Source organism: Ursus arctos, unplaced genomic scaffold, assembly GCF_023065955.2.
Source record: "Ursus arctos isolate Adak ecotype North America unplaced genomic scaffold, UrsArc2.0 scaffold_1, whole genome shotgun sequence".
NCBI lineage: Eukaryota > Metazoa > Chordata > Mammalia > Carnivora > Ursidae > Ursus > Ursus arctos.
This window is the reverse complement of record NW_026622763.1, coordinates 45,147,160-45,168,535: the sequence shown is the minus strand read 5'-3', so window position 1 is coordinate 45,168,535 and position 21,376 is coordinate 45,147,160. Positions and strand designations below refer to the sequence as shown.

The 21,376-nt window shown below is 38.3% G+C and overlaps 1 protein-coding gene and 1 long non-coding RNA gene across 19 annotated transcripts in view; one reads left to right on the top strand and one right to left on the bottom strand.

Moving 5' to 3' along the window:
* COBLL1 (cordon-bleu WH2 repeat protein like 1) overlaps positions 1–1,667 on the top strand; it is a 161,164-nt gene extending 159,497 nt beyond the window's left edge. For all 15 annotated transcript variants that reach the window (XM_057318233.1, XM_057318228.1, XM_048214495.2 and 12 more), the window contains one exon: positions 414–1,667. In XM_057318233.1, the coding sequence (XP_057174216.1) occupies positions 414–500 (87 nt within the window). In that variant the 3' untranslated portion in view covers positions 501–1,667. The remainder of the gene's footprint in view (positions 1–413) is intronic.
* LOC125281345 (uncharacterized) overlaps positions 1–21,376 on the bottom strand; it is a 68,009-nt gene that overhangs the window by 7,649 nt on the left and 38,984 nt on the right. For 3 of the 4 annotated variants that reach the window (XR_007188509.2, XR_007188508.2, XR_008961311.1), the window contains 2 exons: positions 12,114–12,192; positions 4,617–4,723 (listed from right to left, as the gene is read on the bottom strand). This is a non-coding gene — a long non-coding RNA (uncharacterized LOC125281345). The remainder of the gene's footprint in view (positions 1–4,616; positions 4,724–12,113; positions 12,193–21,376) is intronic. The other variant, XR_008961312.1, reaches the window with a different exon arrangement.

The window sequence follows — 21,376 nt, the reverse complement described above, 5'->3', positions numbered from 1 at the left end:
CATCAGTACAATTTTAGAATTTGCAAAATTCTTTGCTTTGTGAAATTCACTTTATTTTTCTACATTATCCAAGGCACTTTGGGAGCCAGAATTAATTTAGCAAAAAACGCTCTTCAACAGCTTGGCCTGCAGTCTGTTTGTGCTCTTGTCCTTTGAGTTGATTTGGTAATTTTGTGAAGACTAAGATGTGTTAATGGATTATTTAACTTGTTTGTTGTGGAAATAACAACTCTCTCATTTTTAATTTTATGGTAGAGTGAACATTTCTTCCTGATTATTTGTGGTTTATTGAATAATAAATGCTACATATTCTCATTTACAATTAAGCAGAAGTTAAAATGTGGTAATTGTTGAAAATTAGATAGCTTTCCCATTTTAAATTGATGGGCGCAAAATGTGTTTCTTTCTCTTAGGTTACTGTTCCATCAAATACAATATCTGTGAATGGAAGGTCAAGACTCAGCCCTTCCATGTCCCCTGCTGCCCAGGACGGCCATTAAATGTTGCCTGTTACGATGCACTTCATCACCTCTACTTCGAGAACACCTTCGTCCTAACGGAGAATGTTGGCAAATGTATATTCAGATGTACACTAATATATTGTCTATTAAAGTGTGAGAATTTGTGCTGTGGCTTTTAATGCCAAAAGAAGAATTATAGAATTTATAAGTTATATTTTTGGCCTTTTTTTTTTTTTTTTGCCTTAAAAGCTGAATATGCTGCTTTAGAACTTTAAGACAAGGTGTTAATGACTTTCATTTTCTTTCAAATGAGAAGTAGTCACCTTTTGTTGATTTCACTTACACATTCTCTACAATGGTGACTTAGACAAAAGGATAAATTGAGATTCATAGGCTTACATTTGTGTGACACATATGTAGGTAGGCAAACATTTGCTGCCTCAATGTTACAGTTTAATTGGAAATGTTTATAAGTTATATTAAAGTCTGTTTTGGCTGAAAGTATGAGATAGAGAACTAATATCAAGTATATTCGGTTCAACAGTTAATTAAAATGAATCACTTGGTGTGCAAGTCTTATCTTGTGTGTTCTTCATGTAATTACAAAATCAATGTCAAATTTATGGGAAGCTCATAGTATTTTAATATTAACATGGAACTTTTTTTTTAATCTTTAGAACTTAAATTGCACAAGGAGCATTTTAAATATTTTTTTGTATATAATCATGACATTGTTGTCACACAGATATTACACATTTATGTGCCAGAAGCCTTAGAAATCACCTTATGACAATGTTGATCTATTGTGACAATTATTTCTACTTTTGATATGTAGCAGGGAATAAGGGTTAGTCCATGTCCATCCTGGAAAACTTCAAAGGCTACTTGGAGGTTCCAGAAATCCTGGTTTTAATTAAAGTAAAATGATAAAGTCTTTAGTTCAGATGCTAATATTCTAAGTAATATATATTTACATTAGAGCTAAAACTGTTAAGCAAAACAATGCCTAATTTGTTGTCTTATAACTGTACTGGGGTCTAGAGCTCATTCATGTTCTAGTCCTACTTTAAGAATCTAATAGCTCATTTATTCTAAAAGACAAGTTGATGTTACGTTGGTTTTCACTAAAGCTCTTGGGATGTCTGCCTCTTTGGAAAATGTGTTGATTTTTTTCCCCCTGTTTAATAAAAACAAGTTATATATTTAGTTTGTGTCAATCAGCATATTTGTGAATTTCACCTGACGACCTATCTATCAGCCAGTAAACAAAAAGGTCATCATAAGTCCTACCATCCATCAGGGCTCTCTAGTGTACATGTAGGCCCATTTAGACTCCAAAGTGCAGGATCTAAACATACAAAATGCTTAGCAATGGCAGGTGCACATTAAATGTTAAATGTTGCTGCTATTTCCTTAAATCGGACTTGAAGAGACCCTCATATATGGAAACTTAAGTTCTATTATTGTAAACTGTTAGCGAAAGCAGTGACTTTTTATAAAATTATGACTGTCCACTTGGAAAAAAATAAATTTGGATCCCTACTTCAAACCATAAACAAATATATTTGAGTTGTATTAAAGACTATTTTTTTGAAGATTTATTTGAGCGGGAGAGTGACACGGGAGGGGGGCGGCGATAGGGGTGGAGAGAATCCCAAGCAGACTCTGTGCTGAGACAGAGCCTAACGCAGGGCTCAATCTCACAACCCTGAGGTCATGACCTGAGCTGAAATCAAGAGTTGGACACTTAACCAACTATGCCACCCAAGTGCCCCTAAAGACAACTTTTAAAAGTAATATTTTAAAACTTAGATGAATATATTCAAATATATTCAACATTTTTCAGACCTCAGCATGGGAAAAATTAAGTAGGACACAAAGGGACATTCATAAAAGTATAAATGTTAAAATTTAAGACTTATATGTGTACATTAAGTACTATAGAAGTGAAAAAAGCCACAAGAATGTTTTTAATATATATAATTTATTTAAAAAAATTCCTAAAAGTCATGAAACACTACCCAACAGAAATATGCACATTGAAAAAACAAGATTTCTTACAAGGATAAATCTGAAAGGCCAAGAAATAAGGGAAGAATACTGTTCACTAATCAAGGAAATACAGGTTAAGACACAAGGAAGTACTACGTCACACCCATCAGATTAGCCACAGTGTAAGTTTCAAAATAGCAAGTGTTGTCAAGGACAACAAAGCCGTGGAACTCTTTCACTGTTGGTGGGAAAACATACTGGCGCAACTATCAAATTTGCAATATCTAATGAAGATGTATTACCATGTTACCTTAAGTACTTCTGCATGTGCATAAGGAGACATTAACAGTGGGGCTCGTGGCTCAGTGGGTGTGGCATGTGACTCAATCTTGGGGTTGTGAGTTTAAGCCCCGAGCTGGGTATAGAGATTAAAAAATCTTAATAAAAAAAAAAGTCAAGGCAGCCTGTGTACAACAGCAGAAAGGAGTCCTAACCAGCAGTCAACATTAGTACATTCATAGGATAGACTTCTGTACAGCAGTCAAAATGAACAAACCAGGGTTATGCATGTCAACATGGGTGCAGCTCAAAAATGAGCAAAAAAAGCAAGTTGTGCAGCACTGCACGATTTATGACACCAGCTATATAAAATATGCAAAACAATACCATATATTACGGCTGTCTACGTAGGGAAAAAGTACAGTTTTGCTAGTGGGTACCAAGAAATGAAGATTGGATTGGGGAGAGGGACAGGTGACATCAGTTGTGTTTGTATTTATTTTATAGGCTGCAGTTTGAAAACAAGTACATTTGACCCTTGAATAGCATGGGGATTCGGTGTGCCAATCTCCCGCACAGTCGAAAATCCACGTATGACTTTTGACTCCCTCAAATCTTAATAGCCTGTTGACTGGAAGCGTTACAGATAACATCAACATCGACAGTTGATGAGCACATATTTTGTATGTTACATTATTATATACTGCAATTTGACAATAAAGCCAAAGAAAAGAAAATGTTAAAATCATAAGGAAGGGAATATATTTATTCCACGATACCGATAAAAATCTGCATACAGGTGGACCCAGGCAGCTCAAACCCATTTGTTCAAGGGTCAAATGTACTTGGATTACTCCAGATTTTAGCATACTTGAAGTAGTTTATCATTAAGATATTTTTAAAAGATCGCATAGTACATGAACCATTAATACACATACATTCTGAAAAGATTGCCTTATCCTCACTGTTTCAGGAGAAAAGCATGCGCTAACCTCTCTACTCAATTGGGAAAGAAATTTGAGACAAATAGTTTTCACCAGCCATATCCTTAAGTAATAGCAGAATAAAGATACAGAAATGATTTAGAACCAATTTTCAATTTTCGTATTTAATTTTTTGCATATAGGCATTTTTCTTTTCCTTTCCCCCATCAGGTTATTTCTTTATAATACATATTTTTAAGTTACCCAGATTCTGTATAAATTATAGGGTATGAAATGAAATACTCTCTTTTCTGTCTCCAGCGCCCCACTCCTTTCTCTAGAGATAACCCCTGTTAATGTTTCGTTTTTGTTAAGATTTTATTTATTTTAGAGAGAGAGAGTGTGCTCGCAAGCATGCGGGTGGGGGAGGAGCAAAGGGGCAGAAGGAGACAGATACTTTCTAGCACACTCCATGCTGAGAGCAGAGCCCAACTCAGAGCTTGATCCCACAATCCTGAGATCATGACCTGCACAGAAACCAAGAGTCAGATGCTTAACCTACTGAGCCACCCATGTGCCCCAAGCACTATTAGTGTTTTGATATAAATCCCTATATAGATATATTTATATCCAATACAATATATTTATACCCAATACATACAGGTATATTTATATCGTGTTTTTGCATTTTCTTTGTTTTTCCTTGCCTATTACTGTTTTTAATATTAAAAAGTCACTCCAATGGAAGTTTATGATTATTCATGAGGAACAATGGAACATGTGCAGCGAGCAAATATATGTAACATACATCCCATGTTCGCTTTGCGGTGGAGACTTAGCATCAGAAAACAGCAAATTTCAGCCCCTGGCGTCAGGAGGGATTACCTTAAGGACAAGGAGAGGCGGCTGTGGGCAATGATGGAGATGCTGTGTAAATTGGATGCGGTCTTGGGCTCCTTACCTCAAATGAGAAATGCAAGGCTTTGCTTGTATCATAGGCTGGAACCAAATCAGTCGACTTTGAGTCCAGGCTTCTGTGGCAACAGCTAGTGGATTTATTAGTGGGGTCTGCAAAGAAACAACAGCTGATTAGGGAGAAACAGTTTTCTGAAAAGCCAGCTTTAAATTTTTTGCTAGTTTCAATCTCATTAACCCTATGGGGCTGGTTTCACTTGTGGAGTTTGCATCAAGCTTTGGGGAACTATGGCCTGCGGGCCAAATCTAGCTGGGCCACTCTCTCACACCATACACAAAGATAAACTCCAAATGGATGAAAGACCTCGATGTGAGACAGGAATCCATCAAAATCATAGAGGAGAACATAGGCTGTAACCTCTTTGACATCAGCCACAGCAACTTCTTTCATGACACATCTCCAAAGGCAAGAGAAACAAAAGAAAAAAAGAACTTGTGGGACTTCATCAAGATAAAAAGTTTCTGCACAGCAAAGGAAACAGTCATCAAAACAAAGAGGCAACCCACAGAATGGGAGAAATATTTGCAAATGAAATTACAGATAAAAGGCTGGTATCCAAGATCTATAAAGAACTTCTCAAATTCAATACAAGAGAAACGAATAATCAAATCAAAAAATGGGCAGAAGATATGAACAGACACTTTTCCAATGAAGACATACAAATGGCTAACAGACACATGAAGAAATGTTCAACATCATTAGCTATCAGGGAAATTCAAATCAAAACCACATTGAGATACCACCTTACGTCAGTCAGAGTGGCAAAAATGGACAAGACAAGAAACAACAAATGTTGGAGAGGATGTTGAGAAAGGGCATCCTTCTTACACTGTTGGTGGGAATGCAAGTTGGTACAGCCACTTTGGAAAACAGTGTGGAGGTCCGTTAAAAAGTTAAAAATGGAGCTACCCTAAGACCCAGCAATTGCACTACTGGGTATTTACCCCAAAGATACAGACATAGTGAACAGAAGGGCCATCTGCACCCCAATGTTCATAGCAGCATTGTCCACAATAGCTAAAACTGTGGAAGGAGCCAAGATGCCCTTCAACAGACGAATGGATAAAGAAGATGCGGTCCGTATATACAATGGAATATTACTCAGCCATCAGAAAGAACGATTACCCAACATTTGCAGTAACATGGACGGGACTGGAGGAGATTATGCTAAGTGAAATAAGTCAGGCAGAGAAAGACAATTATCATATAAGGTTTCACTCATTTATGGAACATGAGGAATAGCAGGGAGATCGGTAGGAGAAGGAAGGGAAGAATGAAGGGGGGGTAAACAGAAGGGGGAATGAACCACGAGAGACTATGGACTCTGGGAAACAAACTGAGGGCTTCAGAGAGGAGGGGGTGGGGGTTTGGGATAGGCTGGTGATGGGTATTAAGGAGGGCACGTATTGCATGGAGCGCTGGGTGTCATACGCAAACAATGAATCATGGAACACTACATTAAAAACTAATGCATGGTGCACTGGGTGTTATATGCAACTAAGGAATCATGGAACTTTACATCAAAAACCAGGGATGTACTGTATGGTGACTAACATAATATAATAAAAAATATTATTATAAAAAAAAGCTAATGATGTATGGTGACTAACATATCGTAATAAAAAATTAAAAAAAAACCAAAACCAAAACCAAACAAAACCAAAAAAGTCACTCTAATATCACTTAGCAAGTTGCCTTTTACACCGGCAATGTTTAGGAAGAACTTTTTGCAGAGAGAGATTTCCCATTCATATTCAATTCATAGTTCTCCTATTTGGTTCTTGCTGTGGTACAGTCACACCCAAAGTCAAAATACCTGGGCTTGAACCACAGGTCCGCCACTTACCAGACACGAGATCTTGAGCAGATTACTCATTTTCTCTGTGCCTCATTTTAACCTCTGAAAAACTGCATTAATACTACACCTTCCTGGAGCGCCTGGGTGGCTCAGTCGGTTAAAGCAGCTGGCTCTTCATTTCAGCTCAGATCATGATCTCAGGGTCCTGGGATTGAGCCCTGTGTCTGGCTCCACACTCAGTCAGGAGTCTGCTTGAGGATTCTCTCTCTCCTTCCTCTGCCTCTGCCCGTCCCCCTGCTTGCACGCACACACGCTCGCTCTCTCTCTCTCTCTCTAAAATAAATAAGTAAATCTTTTAAAAATATAATACACCTTCCTCATGAAATTGGTCATAAGGATTAAATGAATTTAAAGAGTTTGGCACACAATTCATTTTTTAAAGCTATATATATATTTCTTCAAGATTTATTATTTTAGAGAGTGAGAGAACATGTGAGTGGGGGAAGGGGCAGAGGGAGAGAATCTCCGAGCAGACTCCCCGCTGAGTGTAGAGCTGAACTGGGGCGCCACGTGGGGCTCAGTCTCACGAACCATGAGATCATGACCGAATAGAAACCAAGTCAGACACTCAACTGACTGAGCCACAAGGCACCCCTGAAGCTATCTATTTTTAATAATATTAGTGAACAGGTATTATTTGACTAATATACTCCCCATCCTTCTGAAGAGTGCTACCCTCCCTCCCACTTTAAGGCCTGATCTGGCCTTGACCACCAGGCATCGGCAATAGAATCCATACTCTGCCACCTGATCCAAGTCCTTCAATGCCTAAAGTTGCTTGTACTCGAAACCAAAGAGTCCCAACTGATACAGTTAGTTGTCTAGTGCCAGTTCATTTTCTACTCACTACCAGTAGACACAATAAATGTAAAAAGCTGAGAATCACACTCATCATTTTTACTATGTATTGATTCTGATAAATGACTCGAAAGAAAAGAGAACTTGCAGTTAGAAGTCACAATGAAGTTTTCCACGGGCTGAATGCTTTTTTCTTAGATTATTTTTGATGTAAAAATAGCTAATTTGTTTGGTGTGTTAGAGTTTACACATAATTTCTATATTATTTGACCTACACATGGAACAAAAAGTGCACAAAGAGATTATTACTTTACAAAGGTCACAGAAGCGGACACGTGGCAGATTCCCACATGTCTAATTTCCCGCATGCTCTTTCCAATTGCCAAAGTTCACAAATGATGAAGAAAAGGGTGCTGGATTTCAAGGGACACCAACACGGTAAGCTACTTATTGTGGATCTTTAGTTGGTCTTCCTTTTCTCTTCAGTGTTACCACTTTCTTGCAAGTTTTCATTTTTAACACCTCAGACTCTTCATATGGACGGATAGATTTTGTTTATGGCAAGAAAAATGCCACCATGTGCTCCCTCAGAAGAACTCTCCTGACAGGTATTTCGAGAGGAATTGTGAAACATTCTGGTAATTTGTGTAGAGCTGTTGGCATTTCTGCTTCACAAACTGGAGAAATTCATTTGGAAATCTTGCAAATTACTCATCTTGGAGAAAGAGAAGTGCTACATTCCAAACTTATAGTTTTCAAAACAAGCAACCTCTTTACTTTCCAACTGATTCCTGTGTCCCTCCTCACCCTTGCTCCTTGGGGTAGACCGTCGTGGAGGCCCCAGTGCCCTACCTCACCTGCGTCCACACCTTTTGCCGTTCGCACTTTCTCTCACTGAAGAGACAAAGCCCTTTCCCCACCTCTAGAAGTAGATTTTGTGGCTGACGGGAGTGGAAATTGACTGCACCAATGGGGAGACGAGGCATCAAAACTTTGCACGCATTTGCATGCTCTCCTGTGCCCGGAATGTTGCTGCAAGAAAGACATCTCTGAACTAGCTGGATGGTCCTCAGAAGAGAATGAGAGATGCATGGAGCAGAGCTCCCAACTGAGGCCAGCCTAGCGCTTTCAACGGTCAGACCCCCAGAGCTGAGCAACTTCAGCCAAGATCAGAAGGGCCACATGGCCACCCCCTCACCGTCGCTGATGCGTGAGACATAGATGTTACCCGCTAGCTATGCCTCTGAGGTTTCGTGATTGGTGGGTCTACAGAATTAATGTGGCTCTTAAACAAACTCATACATGCATGACTTTAACCCTAATCATAAACTCATTCAGTCCGTTCAGATCCACATACTCTATTTTCCCCAGAGTCCCACAAACTATTTTCTTTCCTAAGTCCAACACAAATATACCTCGGACACTCTAACTTTCAACTAGTTCAAAACAATTCTAGCTTAATCATCCCCTTGTGATGCCGAAATATTTTCTCCCTTTTTCTTTCTCTCTCGTTTTATCTTCAGACCTGTGAGCATAAGAGCCCAAATATCAAGGAGATCCACAGCCCCCTCAAAAACCCTTTGGACTCATCTGTTTCATAGAGTTGCCAGATAAAATACAGATTTCCCAGTGAAATTTGAATTTCAGATAAACAATGGATTACTTCCCTGGATAAGTATGTCCCATGCAACAGTTGGGTTATACTTACACTAAAAAAATTAAAATTAAATTCAAAAAATTTTAAAGATTTATTGATCCATTTTAGAGAGGGGGGAGGAGCAGAGAAAGAGAGAGAGAATCCCAAACAGACTCCCTGTTGAGCACAGAGCCTGATGTGGGGTTCAATGCTAGGACTCTGAGATCTTGAGGACTCTGAGCCGAAATCAAGAGTTGGATGCTTTAACTGACTGAGACACACAGGCACCCCAGAAATTCAAATTTAACTGGATGCCCTGTATCTTTCTTCACTAAATCTGGCAACCCTACTATTTCATGAAAATTTGGGAGGAGTAAATGGAAGAAAGGAGGAACACGCGCCATGTGGGGAAAAGAGAGGAGGCCCAGGCCCAGCTAAGTTAAGAAACCAGGAAGTGGCATTATGGAAAAGAGTAGCCCAAACTTTGCTCTCTTTGATAGCTCGCCATCTGAAACACCCTCCTGTAATGAATGGGGAAAGGTTCATTGAAGAGTTCACAGGGAAGAAACCCTTTGGGTGACTTCTGTTGGTGAGTTTTAGATACCTTCAAATCATCAGGAAATAATACACATTAAGAAGTTCTTCTAATGTCCTCATTAACCTCAGCAGTTGGAACAACTGTTAAATCTAGGTGGGAAGTATATGGATTATAATTATATATGATTTTCACTTTTCCCCCGGTTTTTGAAATTATTAATAATAAAGTTGGGAAATGAATTACTGAGATACTCCTATTAAAGCAACCAGCTGTACTATACACATGTGGGAAAGGAGAGATTGAATTTTTGGTCATTTGCTCCCCTTTCACCAATCAAGAATTTCAGGCAACTCAGGGGAAATGATATAATGCAAGTATTCATCTGACAAGAGCAACTTGCTGTTAGTAAAGTTTATTGAAGAGTTTGATGGTTAAGTGTTAACTATAAAAACATATACTCCAAGATCTGATTGAACACAGCATTCTTTGTATGAGGGAGCAGAGAAGTAAGGACAATAGAATCTGTTAAGTACCATCTATGCATCACTAATCTGCTAGGTGATCTGTGACGTCAGCTGTATCACCCCATTTTACACCCGAGCTTAGAGCCGCTAAGGAGTGTCCTCACCTAGGGTGGTGTTGAGCTTAAAGACAGATATTCGATTCCATGGCCCTCATTTTTTCCACTATGTTCTGCTGCCTTTTTCCAGTCACAAATTTGTGCTTGAACAATCAACCGTCACCAATTTTTTTTCTCTGCAACAAGCTACCTCTCATAGAGTATATCCCTAGCCTTTGTCACCTGATCTCTAATGCCTGAAACTGGGAAAAATCAAAATGAAGTGACCAATATTTCTCTGCCATTTTGAAACATAGAGGATGGGTGTAAAGTTGTACTCGATGTTGTGACACATCCCCACTGAAGATGAGTTGAGAACCTCACCGAACTGTGAGAGGAACTTGAGAAGATAATGGCCCTTGCCCTCAAGGAGTTTAGAATCTCAGAGAGAGAAGTGGCACAGAAGTAGAAATATGGAGTAATACAATTCAGCAGTGCAGGAGATGTCCCAAAAGAACATCTGGTAGACGGAAGAGGCAGTGAAGGTATTATGAGGTAAAGAGGGACCGTGATCTGGACTTTCAAAGATGGACAGGAGTTGGTAATGTAAATACAGGAACAAAGGTGACCAAGCTGACAATGTGAGCAGAGACTCTGAAAGCGGTAGGCATATGGTGAGTCTTGTTAACAGGGCTTACATTATTCCAGAGTGTTCATCTATTCAGTGAGCATTTGTTGACCATTTTCTTTCTACCAGGCACTGAGCAGAGTGATAAGGAAAAAAGATGACTAAGACAAAATTACAGTCCTCTAAGAAATTATAAACTAGTGAGAGTTCATGAAACATGATCATGAAATAAAAGGATGCTAGAAAATTATGTTGCCTATTTTTCCACCAGGTCATTTGTCCTTTTGTTTTTGATTTTTGGGAATTCTTTATATATTTTTGACACTAACCATTATTCATTATATGCATTGCAAATATCTTTTTCACGTTTGTAGCTTATTGTTTCTCTTTTTCTTTTTAGAGAGGGAAAGAGAGGGGTGGGGAGGGGCAGAGGGAGAGGGAGAGAAGGAATCTTAAGCAGGCTCCATGCCTAGACTTGGGGCTCAATCTAATGACCCTGACTGAGATCATGACCTGAGCAAAATCAAGTGTCGGCTGCTTAACCGACTGAGCCACCCAGGTGCCCCTGTTTCCTATTCTTTAAGTTGTATTTTTAATGAAAAAAAAAAAATCTCATTAAAGTAATTGAGTAAATTAGTATTTTCTTTTATGATCAGGATTTTTTTGTATAATATTTAAGAAATCCTTCCCTACTTAAAGTCAGGAAAGGGTATTCCTTGAAATTTTTTCTGAAAACAGTAAACTTATTAAAGTCTGCATGCATTTGAAGTTGATTTTTTTGTATGGTGTGAGACAGCAATCTATTTCCTCTTTCGTCTTCTATATGAAGAGTTCATATTTTCAATTCTATTTGCTAAATAACCACACCTTTCTCCAGGGACCTGACACATCATCTTTACCATTTTTGAAGATCCCTCTCTTTTGGGGCTCATTTTTTTCTCTTCTATCGGCCAAGATGTGTATTCCTGCACCAATATCACACTCTCTTCACTACTATAACTTTAGAACAAGCCTTCATATATAGAAAAGAAGTCACTCCTTTTTCTTCTCCTTCAGAAATATCTTGGCAATTCTTGATTCTTTGCTTTTCTATTTAAATTTTAGATTAAACTTGTTAAGTTCCACAATACATGAAGGGGACTTTTACAGAAGGGTTGATGTGTCTGGTCAATAAACATGAAGAATAGCTCAGCATCATCAGCGATCGAGGGAATACACCCCAAAACCACAAGGAGATTCCATTTGAACCTACTGACAAAAGTTCAGAAGTTTAACAATACTAAGTTTTGGTAAGGATATGATCAACAGAATCTCTTCTATACTGCCATTGGGAGTGTAAATTAGTACAAACACTTCAGAAAATATGATGGAATTGTGTAATGTTTAACATTTGCATATATCCTTTCACTTCTCTAGATTCAGGGCCCCATCTTCTCCACCCTGCCCTGTATTCTTAGAAGCTGACCTTTGTAGACTTGGTCAGTGGGTTCTCCTGCATTCTGGCTTCTCCCCGGGTTCAGGCAATGAGAGGTCCTGGCAAAACACTGGAGAGAAGGGTAGAGAGTGAGGTCAGGGTTTTTAGTGAGATCAGCTCCCTCTCTGCCAGACTGTTGTTGGGCTGAAAAAAGCTAGAGACCTCTGTTGGGTAATCCTGTCCTACAGCTGCAGACGCCCCCTTCAGGCTCGAATAACCACTTTCTCCCATTGCCTCGGCACGGATAGAGATGGTTACGGCCCCTGCCCTTGCTGGTCCTAGCACGCTTCATCATCCTGTAACAGGTCCTCTCCTAAACTCCCCTCAGTTACACAATTTGATCTTGTTCCTGCCCGGATCCTCACTGGTACAGCCTAAAACTCAACAATTTCACTGTCAGGCATACACCCAAGAGAAACCAGAGCAGGAATGCTTTCCAGGAGACATGTTCAAGAATGTCTGCAATACACTTTGCACACTTGGGTCATTTAAAAAAAAAAAAGGAACAACCCCAAAGCCAATTGTGATACATTTGCCCAATAAAGTATCATACAAAAGTGAAAATTATTTAACTATAACTACATGCAATAACACAAATAAGTCTTAGAAACCAAATGTTAAGGAAAAAAAAATTGAAGCAAGCCATAGAAAGCTATATATAGCATGATAACCTTTTGATAAAGTTAAAGATTATTTATTTATTTATTTATTACTTGTTTTTAAGTAGACTCCATGCCCAGCATGGAGCCCAACATGGGACTTCAACTCACAACCCTGAGATCAAGACCTGAGGTGAGGTCAAGAGTGGGATGCTCAATGGGCTGAGCCTCCCAGGCACCCCAAAGATCTATCATTTATATGTACATATATAGTGTTAAAACTTTTAAAAAGAAAGGCATGAAAAACACCAAAATTAGAACAATGGTTATCTCCAAGAGGGGGAAGAAGGGATTAGGGTAGCAAGGAACACATGGTAAATTATTGGTAATATTTTATTATTCTAGCTATGAATTGGAAGGTGGACCCTGGGGTTAACATTAATTAATAAAACCATTAAATGAAAACAAAGTATGTTTAATTACATTTAAAAATGAGTAGCAGGTTTAGAAAAGCTGGAATTCCAGGCTAAGATTTTAAAGTTCATTCTCTAAGTAATCCCCTGAAGTTTTTAAGCAGAAAGATGACACAAATAAACATTTAAGTTAACCCGCCAGAAGCGGACAAAAGCAGAAATTCACAAGTTAAGGATCCTTTGCCAAATTCCAAGTGTGAACTGATAGAGTTCTGGCCCTAGAGTCATGGCTGGGGCATGAAAACAGAACAGGGAGGAAAGAGAGGCAGGGCTAAGAACTGGTAGTATGTTTGGTGGCAACACAGAAGGCAAAACCAGGAGAGGGCTGAAATATGGGCCAAGAGTGAATAATCCAGGATAGATTTTTCTAAAACAGGATTTTAAAATTTTAAGTACTGTCTTTTAAGGAGATATGAAGAATTTTAAACTGTTTGATATCGTCTCTGTCGTAGCTGAATGAACACTGAATGCCTCCGTGTCTTTGGCTCTTCCCCGTCCTGACTATTTACTGGAAACTGAATACAAGAGCAAAGCTGCAGCACTCCAAATCCTGCTGGGTTTGAGCGACCTCTGCAAGATCAGTTATATCTATCCATCTGAGAGAGAATATCCAAGGTGTTTTTTTTTTCTTTCTTTTTTTGTATATTTGTTTCTATAAAAGTGGGAAGAGTATCCTTAAATGATATAAAGGGACATCCTGGCTAAAAAGCTTAAAGAAACCCTATTCCAAATACTAGTGTAAGTTATCACTGCTTGAATGCCAGTCATTTTAAATTCAGAATACACTTCTATAACCATTTCCCTTAAAGATCTAAATGGCACGTGATCTTTCGCATTCAATAAAAATAACAAATCTTATTAGTGAATTCGATCCTGTGGGTTGAGTTGTTAATCCCGGTACTCTATTTATACAATTATTTTTCAAGTTTATTTCCTATTTTTATCTTGTCCTTCAACTGCAGGATAGTTCAGGGTTACCTATTTTTAGTGCACTCGAGCACCACACCGCGGAATCGCTTTAACACTTCACTCTATAAGCCCGGCAGTCCTGGACTGCACCTCCCTGCGTTGCAGGCCGCCTGAGATATTGTTATCAGTGTCTTCCACTTTAGACGATGAGTCCAGAGTTTCCTATTCACCTATCATAAGGAACATCTGTGTTGTTACAAGAAGAAAAAAAGAAGGCAACAAAATATTTTGACCACCCCTGTATCTTGGAAGAGACCATCCCTGTATCTTGTGTAAGAAATAAGATAAGGCATGAATACAAATGTTGAAGGTAACATGAATAACTTTAGTAACTCTGGGACTTTGGGCTCACTCTTTGTCCAGTCTCGATTTGGGGAATCCTAATTAGTGAGAATAGTGTTGTTTTATTTTTTAAGAAAAGAAAATCGGAGAAATAAGCTTGACTTCTTGAAGATGCTTTGACAGCTTTCTTTTCTTTTTAAAATCCTTGTCTAGATGAGCTGTCTGTGGAACAAGCTGACATTCATTTAAATAGGAATTTAAAATCTGCCTCAAACATCTTTGATATCTGAGTAGGGGCCAAAATGCCAAGTGCACTTAAGGGATATCTGGTTAATAGTTTTGCAGATTATCCAAGTCAGCTCACTTCTAGAAGGCTGAGCAGTGGGATGAGAAGAAAAAAAAAAGAATATGCAATTCTGCCACAGTGTCGCAGAGTGAGCGAGCAGTGGTTGGGTGAACGGGAATGTATGTTTCCTCCTTCTCCGCCATCAGGCTGTCAATGCCATCTGTTGCACAATGTGAGGAACAACTGAGTTCCTCTTCAACAAACACTGGCAGTTGGTCTTTTCATTTCTTCCCAGAAGTACTTGTCTTTATGAGGACAGAGGTCTCTGGAGCATCACAGAGTTTTGCTTTAAGGAATGTAGCAACATGAAATTAGGAATGCTTTCTTAAAACTCTAAGTGGTCATAAAGAAATGAGAAGAAAAATGGAAAAATACATTATTTCAAGGGTGTCTGTCCAACACAATGTTCCTGATGTGAAATCCCACCACTGCTCCCTTGAAAGGGTATGATTTACCCTAGGAATATCAAAGATGTTGAGACGCAGTCACCAGGGTGTGGAATATCAAAGTAAAGTGCGGTTTTACTTGTTGCAATAGAAGGAAACGACACATGAACACGTATTCAGAGCGATATCACATCTGTGTTATTCACACTATATGGCCCTTAGCACTTCACGTAAGTGTAAAGTTATAAAGCTGTTCAATTAGCTATTTAATGACTACTTCCTCCCTGCTCACCTTTTTCTCCATGAGGACAGACCATATCTATTATATTTACCCTTCATCTGTAGTCCGTAACGCAGAATACATCAACAGCAGCTGGCACTAATCTGTCCTTACTATATGCTCTTCTAAATGCTCTATCGATATTAATCACTTAACCCAGAACAACAATCGGTAGTAATTATTACCTCCATCTTACAAATGAGGAAACTGAGGAACAAATTCTCCAAGATCACATATCTAATAAATAGAAAACCAGAATACGAACCTAGGTACTCTGTGGCCAGGGCTTTCATTCTTCCATACTGCCTATCGTATTAGGCAAGACATACAAATATTTGTTGAGAGAATGAATGAGCAATTCAGTAATTTGTTTTTAGTTTGCCTAAGTGAGAAATAGATCATTTAATTTTTTTCTTCTACTCTCTCATTAGAAATATTGACCCACCTTCCTATAAATGTTGTACATTAAATAGTGGTAGCGGATAGTACTGATGACAATGGCCACGATTCAATCTCAATACAACCATTGCAGAATTTCCTCAAATCCAAAAGAGGCATCAAGGAAATTTTGGTTATTCAGATTAAATTTGCTCAAAGTTGTCTTGATTTCCATTTAAATATATTCTGCCATAAATACATATACGTACATTAAGAAAGCACAGAATCTCTCAAAGCACTTGTAAAACGGCTTACAAACTTAGAAATTCCTTTAAGTGAATTCATTTATAGAATTCAAAAACATTCATTAAATGCCCACTCCATAAAGTGCAATGGCTTCTAACCATTTCCCTACTTCTCCCCAAGGCCTTTATTACTCCTTCTATAGAGTAGAATAACTGAACGGTCACTTTCTTCAAATTTGTACTCACTATGTATTTTAAACTTGGCTTAACTACTGCTTGTCTCCATTTTAATAGGTTTCCAAAAAGGAATAAATTTCACTGTTTCACAAATAACAGAATTCTTTAAGAATCATAAAGAATAGCAGATATGTGTATCAATAAATGTATTTGTTCCAAAATTCTACTTCATGATAAAATTGTAGTAACATTTCAGGAGGAGAGATTTTATTGCTTTTGCTAAAATCAATTTCATTTGGGAGTGCAAAGGGTCCTGAGTAAGGCAGTGGGGTCTGTGTTGTGGGCCAGAACACCAAAGAGCTGGGTCCCAGTCCCCCTAATGCCATCAGTTCACTGGGAGAGCCGATCCAAGCCACTTAACTTCTCAGAGCCTCAGTTCCTTCATTAGTAATACTAAGATTCTATTGAATGACCCTTGTCTCTTCTAGAAAACATATATTTTAATGAATTATCACACCAGTACTGTGAATTGAATAGTAACATGCTTTAAAGTAGCCATTTGGGGGGGGGGGCGTTGGGTGGGGGGAAACCTGTCCTTTCTTGAAATCTAGATTCCATCTAAGTGGTATTGTTTCTGTATGAAGAAACAGAATGAGGATGGTGAAGTGACTTGTGTAAATGATCTCATTCGGGAGGCACCGAGGGGACAGAGACTTGTCATTGCCAAGTAAGTCACATTTAAATTCCCTCAAGCCTTGAGAAATAATGTGAGGGAAAGAGCAAAAATAGCACAGTCATTCCTTTGGACCAAGTCGACTCCTAGGCCTCCTGAGAGCACCACAGCTGTGTATTCATCTATATGCAAAGAGAAATAATAAGAATCATCTATATTTGGCACATGGTGCTTTTCTATATACCAGTGCACTCATCTATTAATATATTTTATGCTGAGCCTTTCGGTAAGGAAAGATACACCATGCACACTGCCTCATGCTCAGCTACAGACACATATTGAAGATGCTTCTTTCCCCTGAAATACAGAAAATTGCAAGAGCACACAGCCCCACGAAACCAACCAGAATGAAACTGGAGGCAGCTGTATCTGATTGAAACCGTGGAGAGAATTGAGATTGACAGAGTTGCAGGGCTAGGAGGTTAATGAGTCCATAGTCCTGCCTCCAGGCAGAACTGTCTTGAACCATTCCAGGCAAATGACAGCTCAGCCTCTTGGAAAAAAAAAGAAAAAGAAAGAAAAGAAAGAAAAGAAAGAAAAGAAAGAAAAAAGAAAAGAAAGAAAGAAAGAAAGAAAGAAAGAAAGAAAGAAAGAAAGAAAGAGAAATCTTCACAACATGCTTCAGTAACATATTCCATTGTCTAAATGTCCTTATCCTCATAAAGTTCTGAAAGCAATCTAAATCCACCCTCTTCTCTGTTTAATCTCCATGTTGACAGATACATAGAATAATAAACTGACAGAAACGTCAAAGATGATGAGAGCCTTAGAGATGGGTCACAGGATTGGTTATCCTCACCTTTCCAGAGACCTGGGAGGAGAAAATAATTAGCAAGTCTGTGGATTGTGGTTCTAGTTACAGTAATATTATGAGTCCAACTATTTGTTTTTATAAATAAGACCTATTTGCAAATTTGCCTTGTACTTTATAGCAAGGACTATAGGTCTAGTAAATGCTATCCTGAGCTGAAACATGTAATCAAAGAATAGGTTCTTATGTTAAAAAAGCAAAGGAAATACAGAGCTACAGAGCTGATGTGCACACAGACCCATACTTCTTTTTTTTTTCTAATTCTTTTTTGTTACATTATTTCAGTTTACTTCTTACATATAATACTAAAAAACATTATATGTATATACTTACATATAATTACAGTTTACTTCTTACATATAATACTAAAAAACAGATTACTTTTTTTTTTTTTTACTTCTAGGCATTATGAATGATGAATGTGTTGACAGCATCACATAGAGGAAAAGAGTAGGGTTAAGCCCAGGTTTCAAATCCCTTGTCCACTACTCATCGACTGCATGGTTTCAAGCAAGCTGCTTGATCTCTGAGCTGTAGTACCCTCACGTATAAGGTGGGACTAATCATATTTACTTCACATCAGTCTGAGAAAACAGAATGGGATAGCACTGGGAAAAGTATCTAGGATTTAGTAGGCACTAGAATAAATGTTAGTTGACCATCATCTGATCTGTAGCACTCTGCCTTTCCATCCTCTTCTCCATTCCTATTATAAGTTCTGAGAATTGATCGAGGGACAAACCAGCCTCCTCTGAGTGTCACTGGACTGTTTCTGCTTCCATTCGGCCTCTCTTCTCTGTTGCTGGTCCCCAAGTGAACTCAGGAGGGCATTTCCCTTAGAGACATAAAGGGGAAGAGCAAGGGAACTTTCTGATGCCAAGTTAAAACGAACGCTGGATTTTAACTTGAATTTTTAAAGGATCTGTGCATGTTACATTTGTGCTAAGAACAAGCAGATGAAATTCAAATTCTAAAACACTATATTCATTTTTAGAAAGCTGTAATAGAACTGCTTTGTCCAAAGGATAAAAAGACTGATTCAAAGATAGACTACTTTTTAGCTCAAAGGAGTGAGCAATAAAGTAACTATTATTCATTTTGAAGTAGAAATGCTAATATCTACACAATTTGAAAGAGATTTAAATAACATTATCAAAGTAATATGTTCTTATTACATAAAACAGAGATAAATGTAGAGACATTTTATAACATCACTCCTAATTTTATGATCTAGAGAAAACCACTAGCAATATTTGGATATACCTTCTCTCTTTTTCTGCGCATATTCTGATGAGCAGGACTGCTTTCAAGTTCAGGTTCTGCCGCTTACTAGTTGGACGTGGTCAAGTTGTTTAGTTTCTCTAAGCATTTGACACTGCATCTGAAAACCAGCATCAGCTTCAAAGAGTAATTGCGATGACTAGTGAGATAACATGTATGAAGCATGTGCATGGTACATGAAAAGCACTCAATTACGTCAGCTAGTGTTATTACGATTTTTGCTATGTCTTATATTTTAAATGCAAAAATGAGAATTCAAGGAGAGGAAACAAAGGTCACTAACAAGCTATTGTGATGTGGGTTTTGGAGTCTGTGCAGTACAGAAAATCTGATTTCTCACATAACAACATAACAGACAATTCATTGAACGCTTTGCTATGTGGTTCCAGACACGATGATATTATAGCCCATTTAATCCTCACAACAGTCCTATGAGACAGGTGGTACTATAACTATTACTATTACTATCCCCATTTTACAGGTGGGCAAACTGAATCAGAGAACAGGTGAAGCAACATGCAAAGTCTCACAGCTAAGTGGCAAAGCTGGCATTTGAATGCAATCAATCTAGTTCCAGAGTCCATTCTTGTAAACAAATACAGAAGAGTTTAATATTGAGCAGGTATTTTTGTAAATATTACAGTTTAAGGCAAACATTCTAAAAAGCACATGATTTGCAACGAATTAGAAAAAGACCAGATAGATAAATACCAAGAAAAGAATTAGATGTCGTATTCTTTTAGATAGCATATTTTTCAATGTTCCCAACTGGCCCCGTATGCCCATCCAGCAAAATTACAGGACCTCACATTCGATCCATTTCTTCTGAACTTTGTAGGTAGCTAGAAATGGTTAGGCAGCAAGCAATATTCTTGGAAAAATAGATTTGTATTACCCTTGGAAACAGACTGTGTTGCAAGAAAGTCTTTGGCATAAAACAAGGCTGAGTATACACAGTTGTCTCTCAGATGGTGTGGATTTGGAAACATAAGTGGACAAGCCAAACCCTTTAAGTCTTCCTTAGCCTTCGAATTGAATTCCAGAATGTGTTTTTGATGTCACTATGTAGAATTTCTGCTTATCCTTATTTATTCCTGAATAATATTTCACTGAGTGGCTGAAACAATGGCTATTGAATACAAACAAGTTTCCTCAGTCATTCCAACCTGAGTGACAGCTCTGTGCTCTCCAAGTTCATCTACTCATCCCTCTTGGATAGTGGTGCAAAAAGAAAAGAAAAAGCATCCCAAAGCACAAGTATGGTCAAATGATAAAGCAAAACTGCTGTCAACTTTTTGGTAAAACTGATACATTCAGATATCACTGATGAAAGTGTAAACTAGTATATACCTTTAAAAAAACAATTTGGCAACACTCACGGAGTGTATGGTAAAATGTTCATCCCATTTGGCACAGTTCCCCCTATTCCTGGGAATTTATCCTAAGGCAATAATTAAAAAGAAAAAAAAAACCCATAAAAGTAGAGAGAATTCAAATGCAGTGTTAATTATAAATAAAACCTAAGAAGCAAACTGATTGTTCAACAATAGACAAACAGATAAGTAAACATCCATGGAATATTTTGTTCCCTTAAATAATTATAAACACGGACTGTATAATAACACAGAAAAACAAAAAGTTGAAAAGCAGAGCACGAAGTGATCTGTATAGTTTGATTATACCACGGCATGTAAATAAACGGGCAGGTAGCAGTGCATAATGGAGGCAAGGATGTGAAAATAGAAATAAGGACTGTGAGATTTTTTCTTCTTAAATCTCTTTAAGTGTTGCTTGAGATTCGCAAAATAATTAACAAATAAGTTTGCTGAAATGGATGAAGAGGTTTCTTTGTCATCAGAAGAGCAGGTCAATTGTCCTCTTCTCACACCCAGCGACTGAAACCAACCAATCGAACACATCAAAAACTAAACTCCTTGCCTTCAAAGAGAGCTGGTATGTTTAGAGATTATATATGAAATGGCCCGTCTAATTGAGAAAAGAGATTGAGAACTTCCAGGGTAGGGTCTTCAACTGGCAGTAAGATTGCACTTCAAAAAATTATATTCTTCCTTCCTTCTTTCCTCTTCCTCCTTCCTTCCTTCCTCTCTCACTTCCTTCCAACCTTTCTCTCTCTTTCTGCAAACTACAGCAAACAGAGATATGGCTCCTTTCCTCATTCCTTTGACAAAAGTACTTCCCATAGGCACCTGGGTGGCTCAGTTGGTTAAGTGTCTGCCTTTGGCTGGGGCCATGATCCCACCGTCCTGGGATTGAGCCCCATGTTGGGCTCCCTG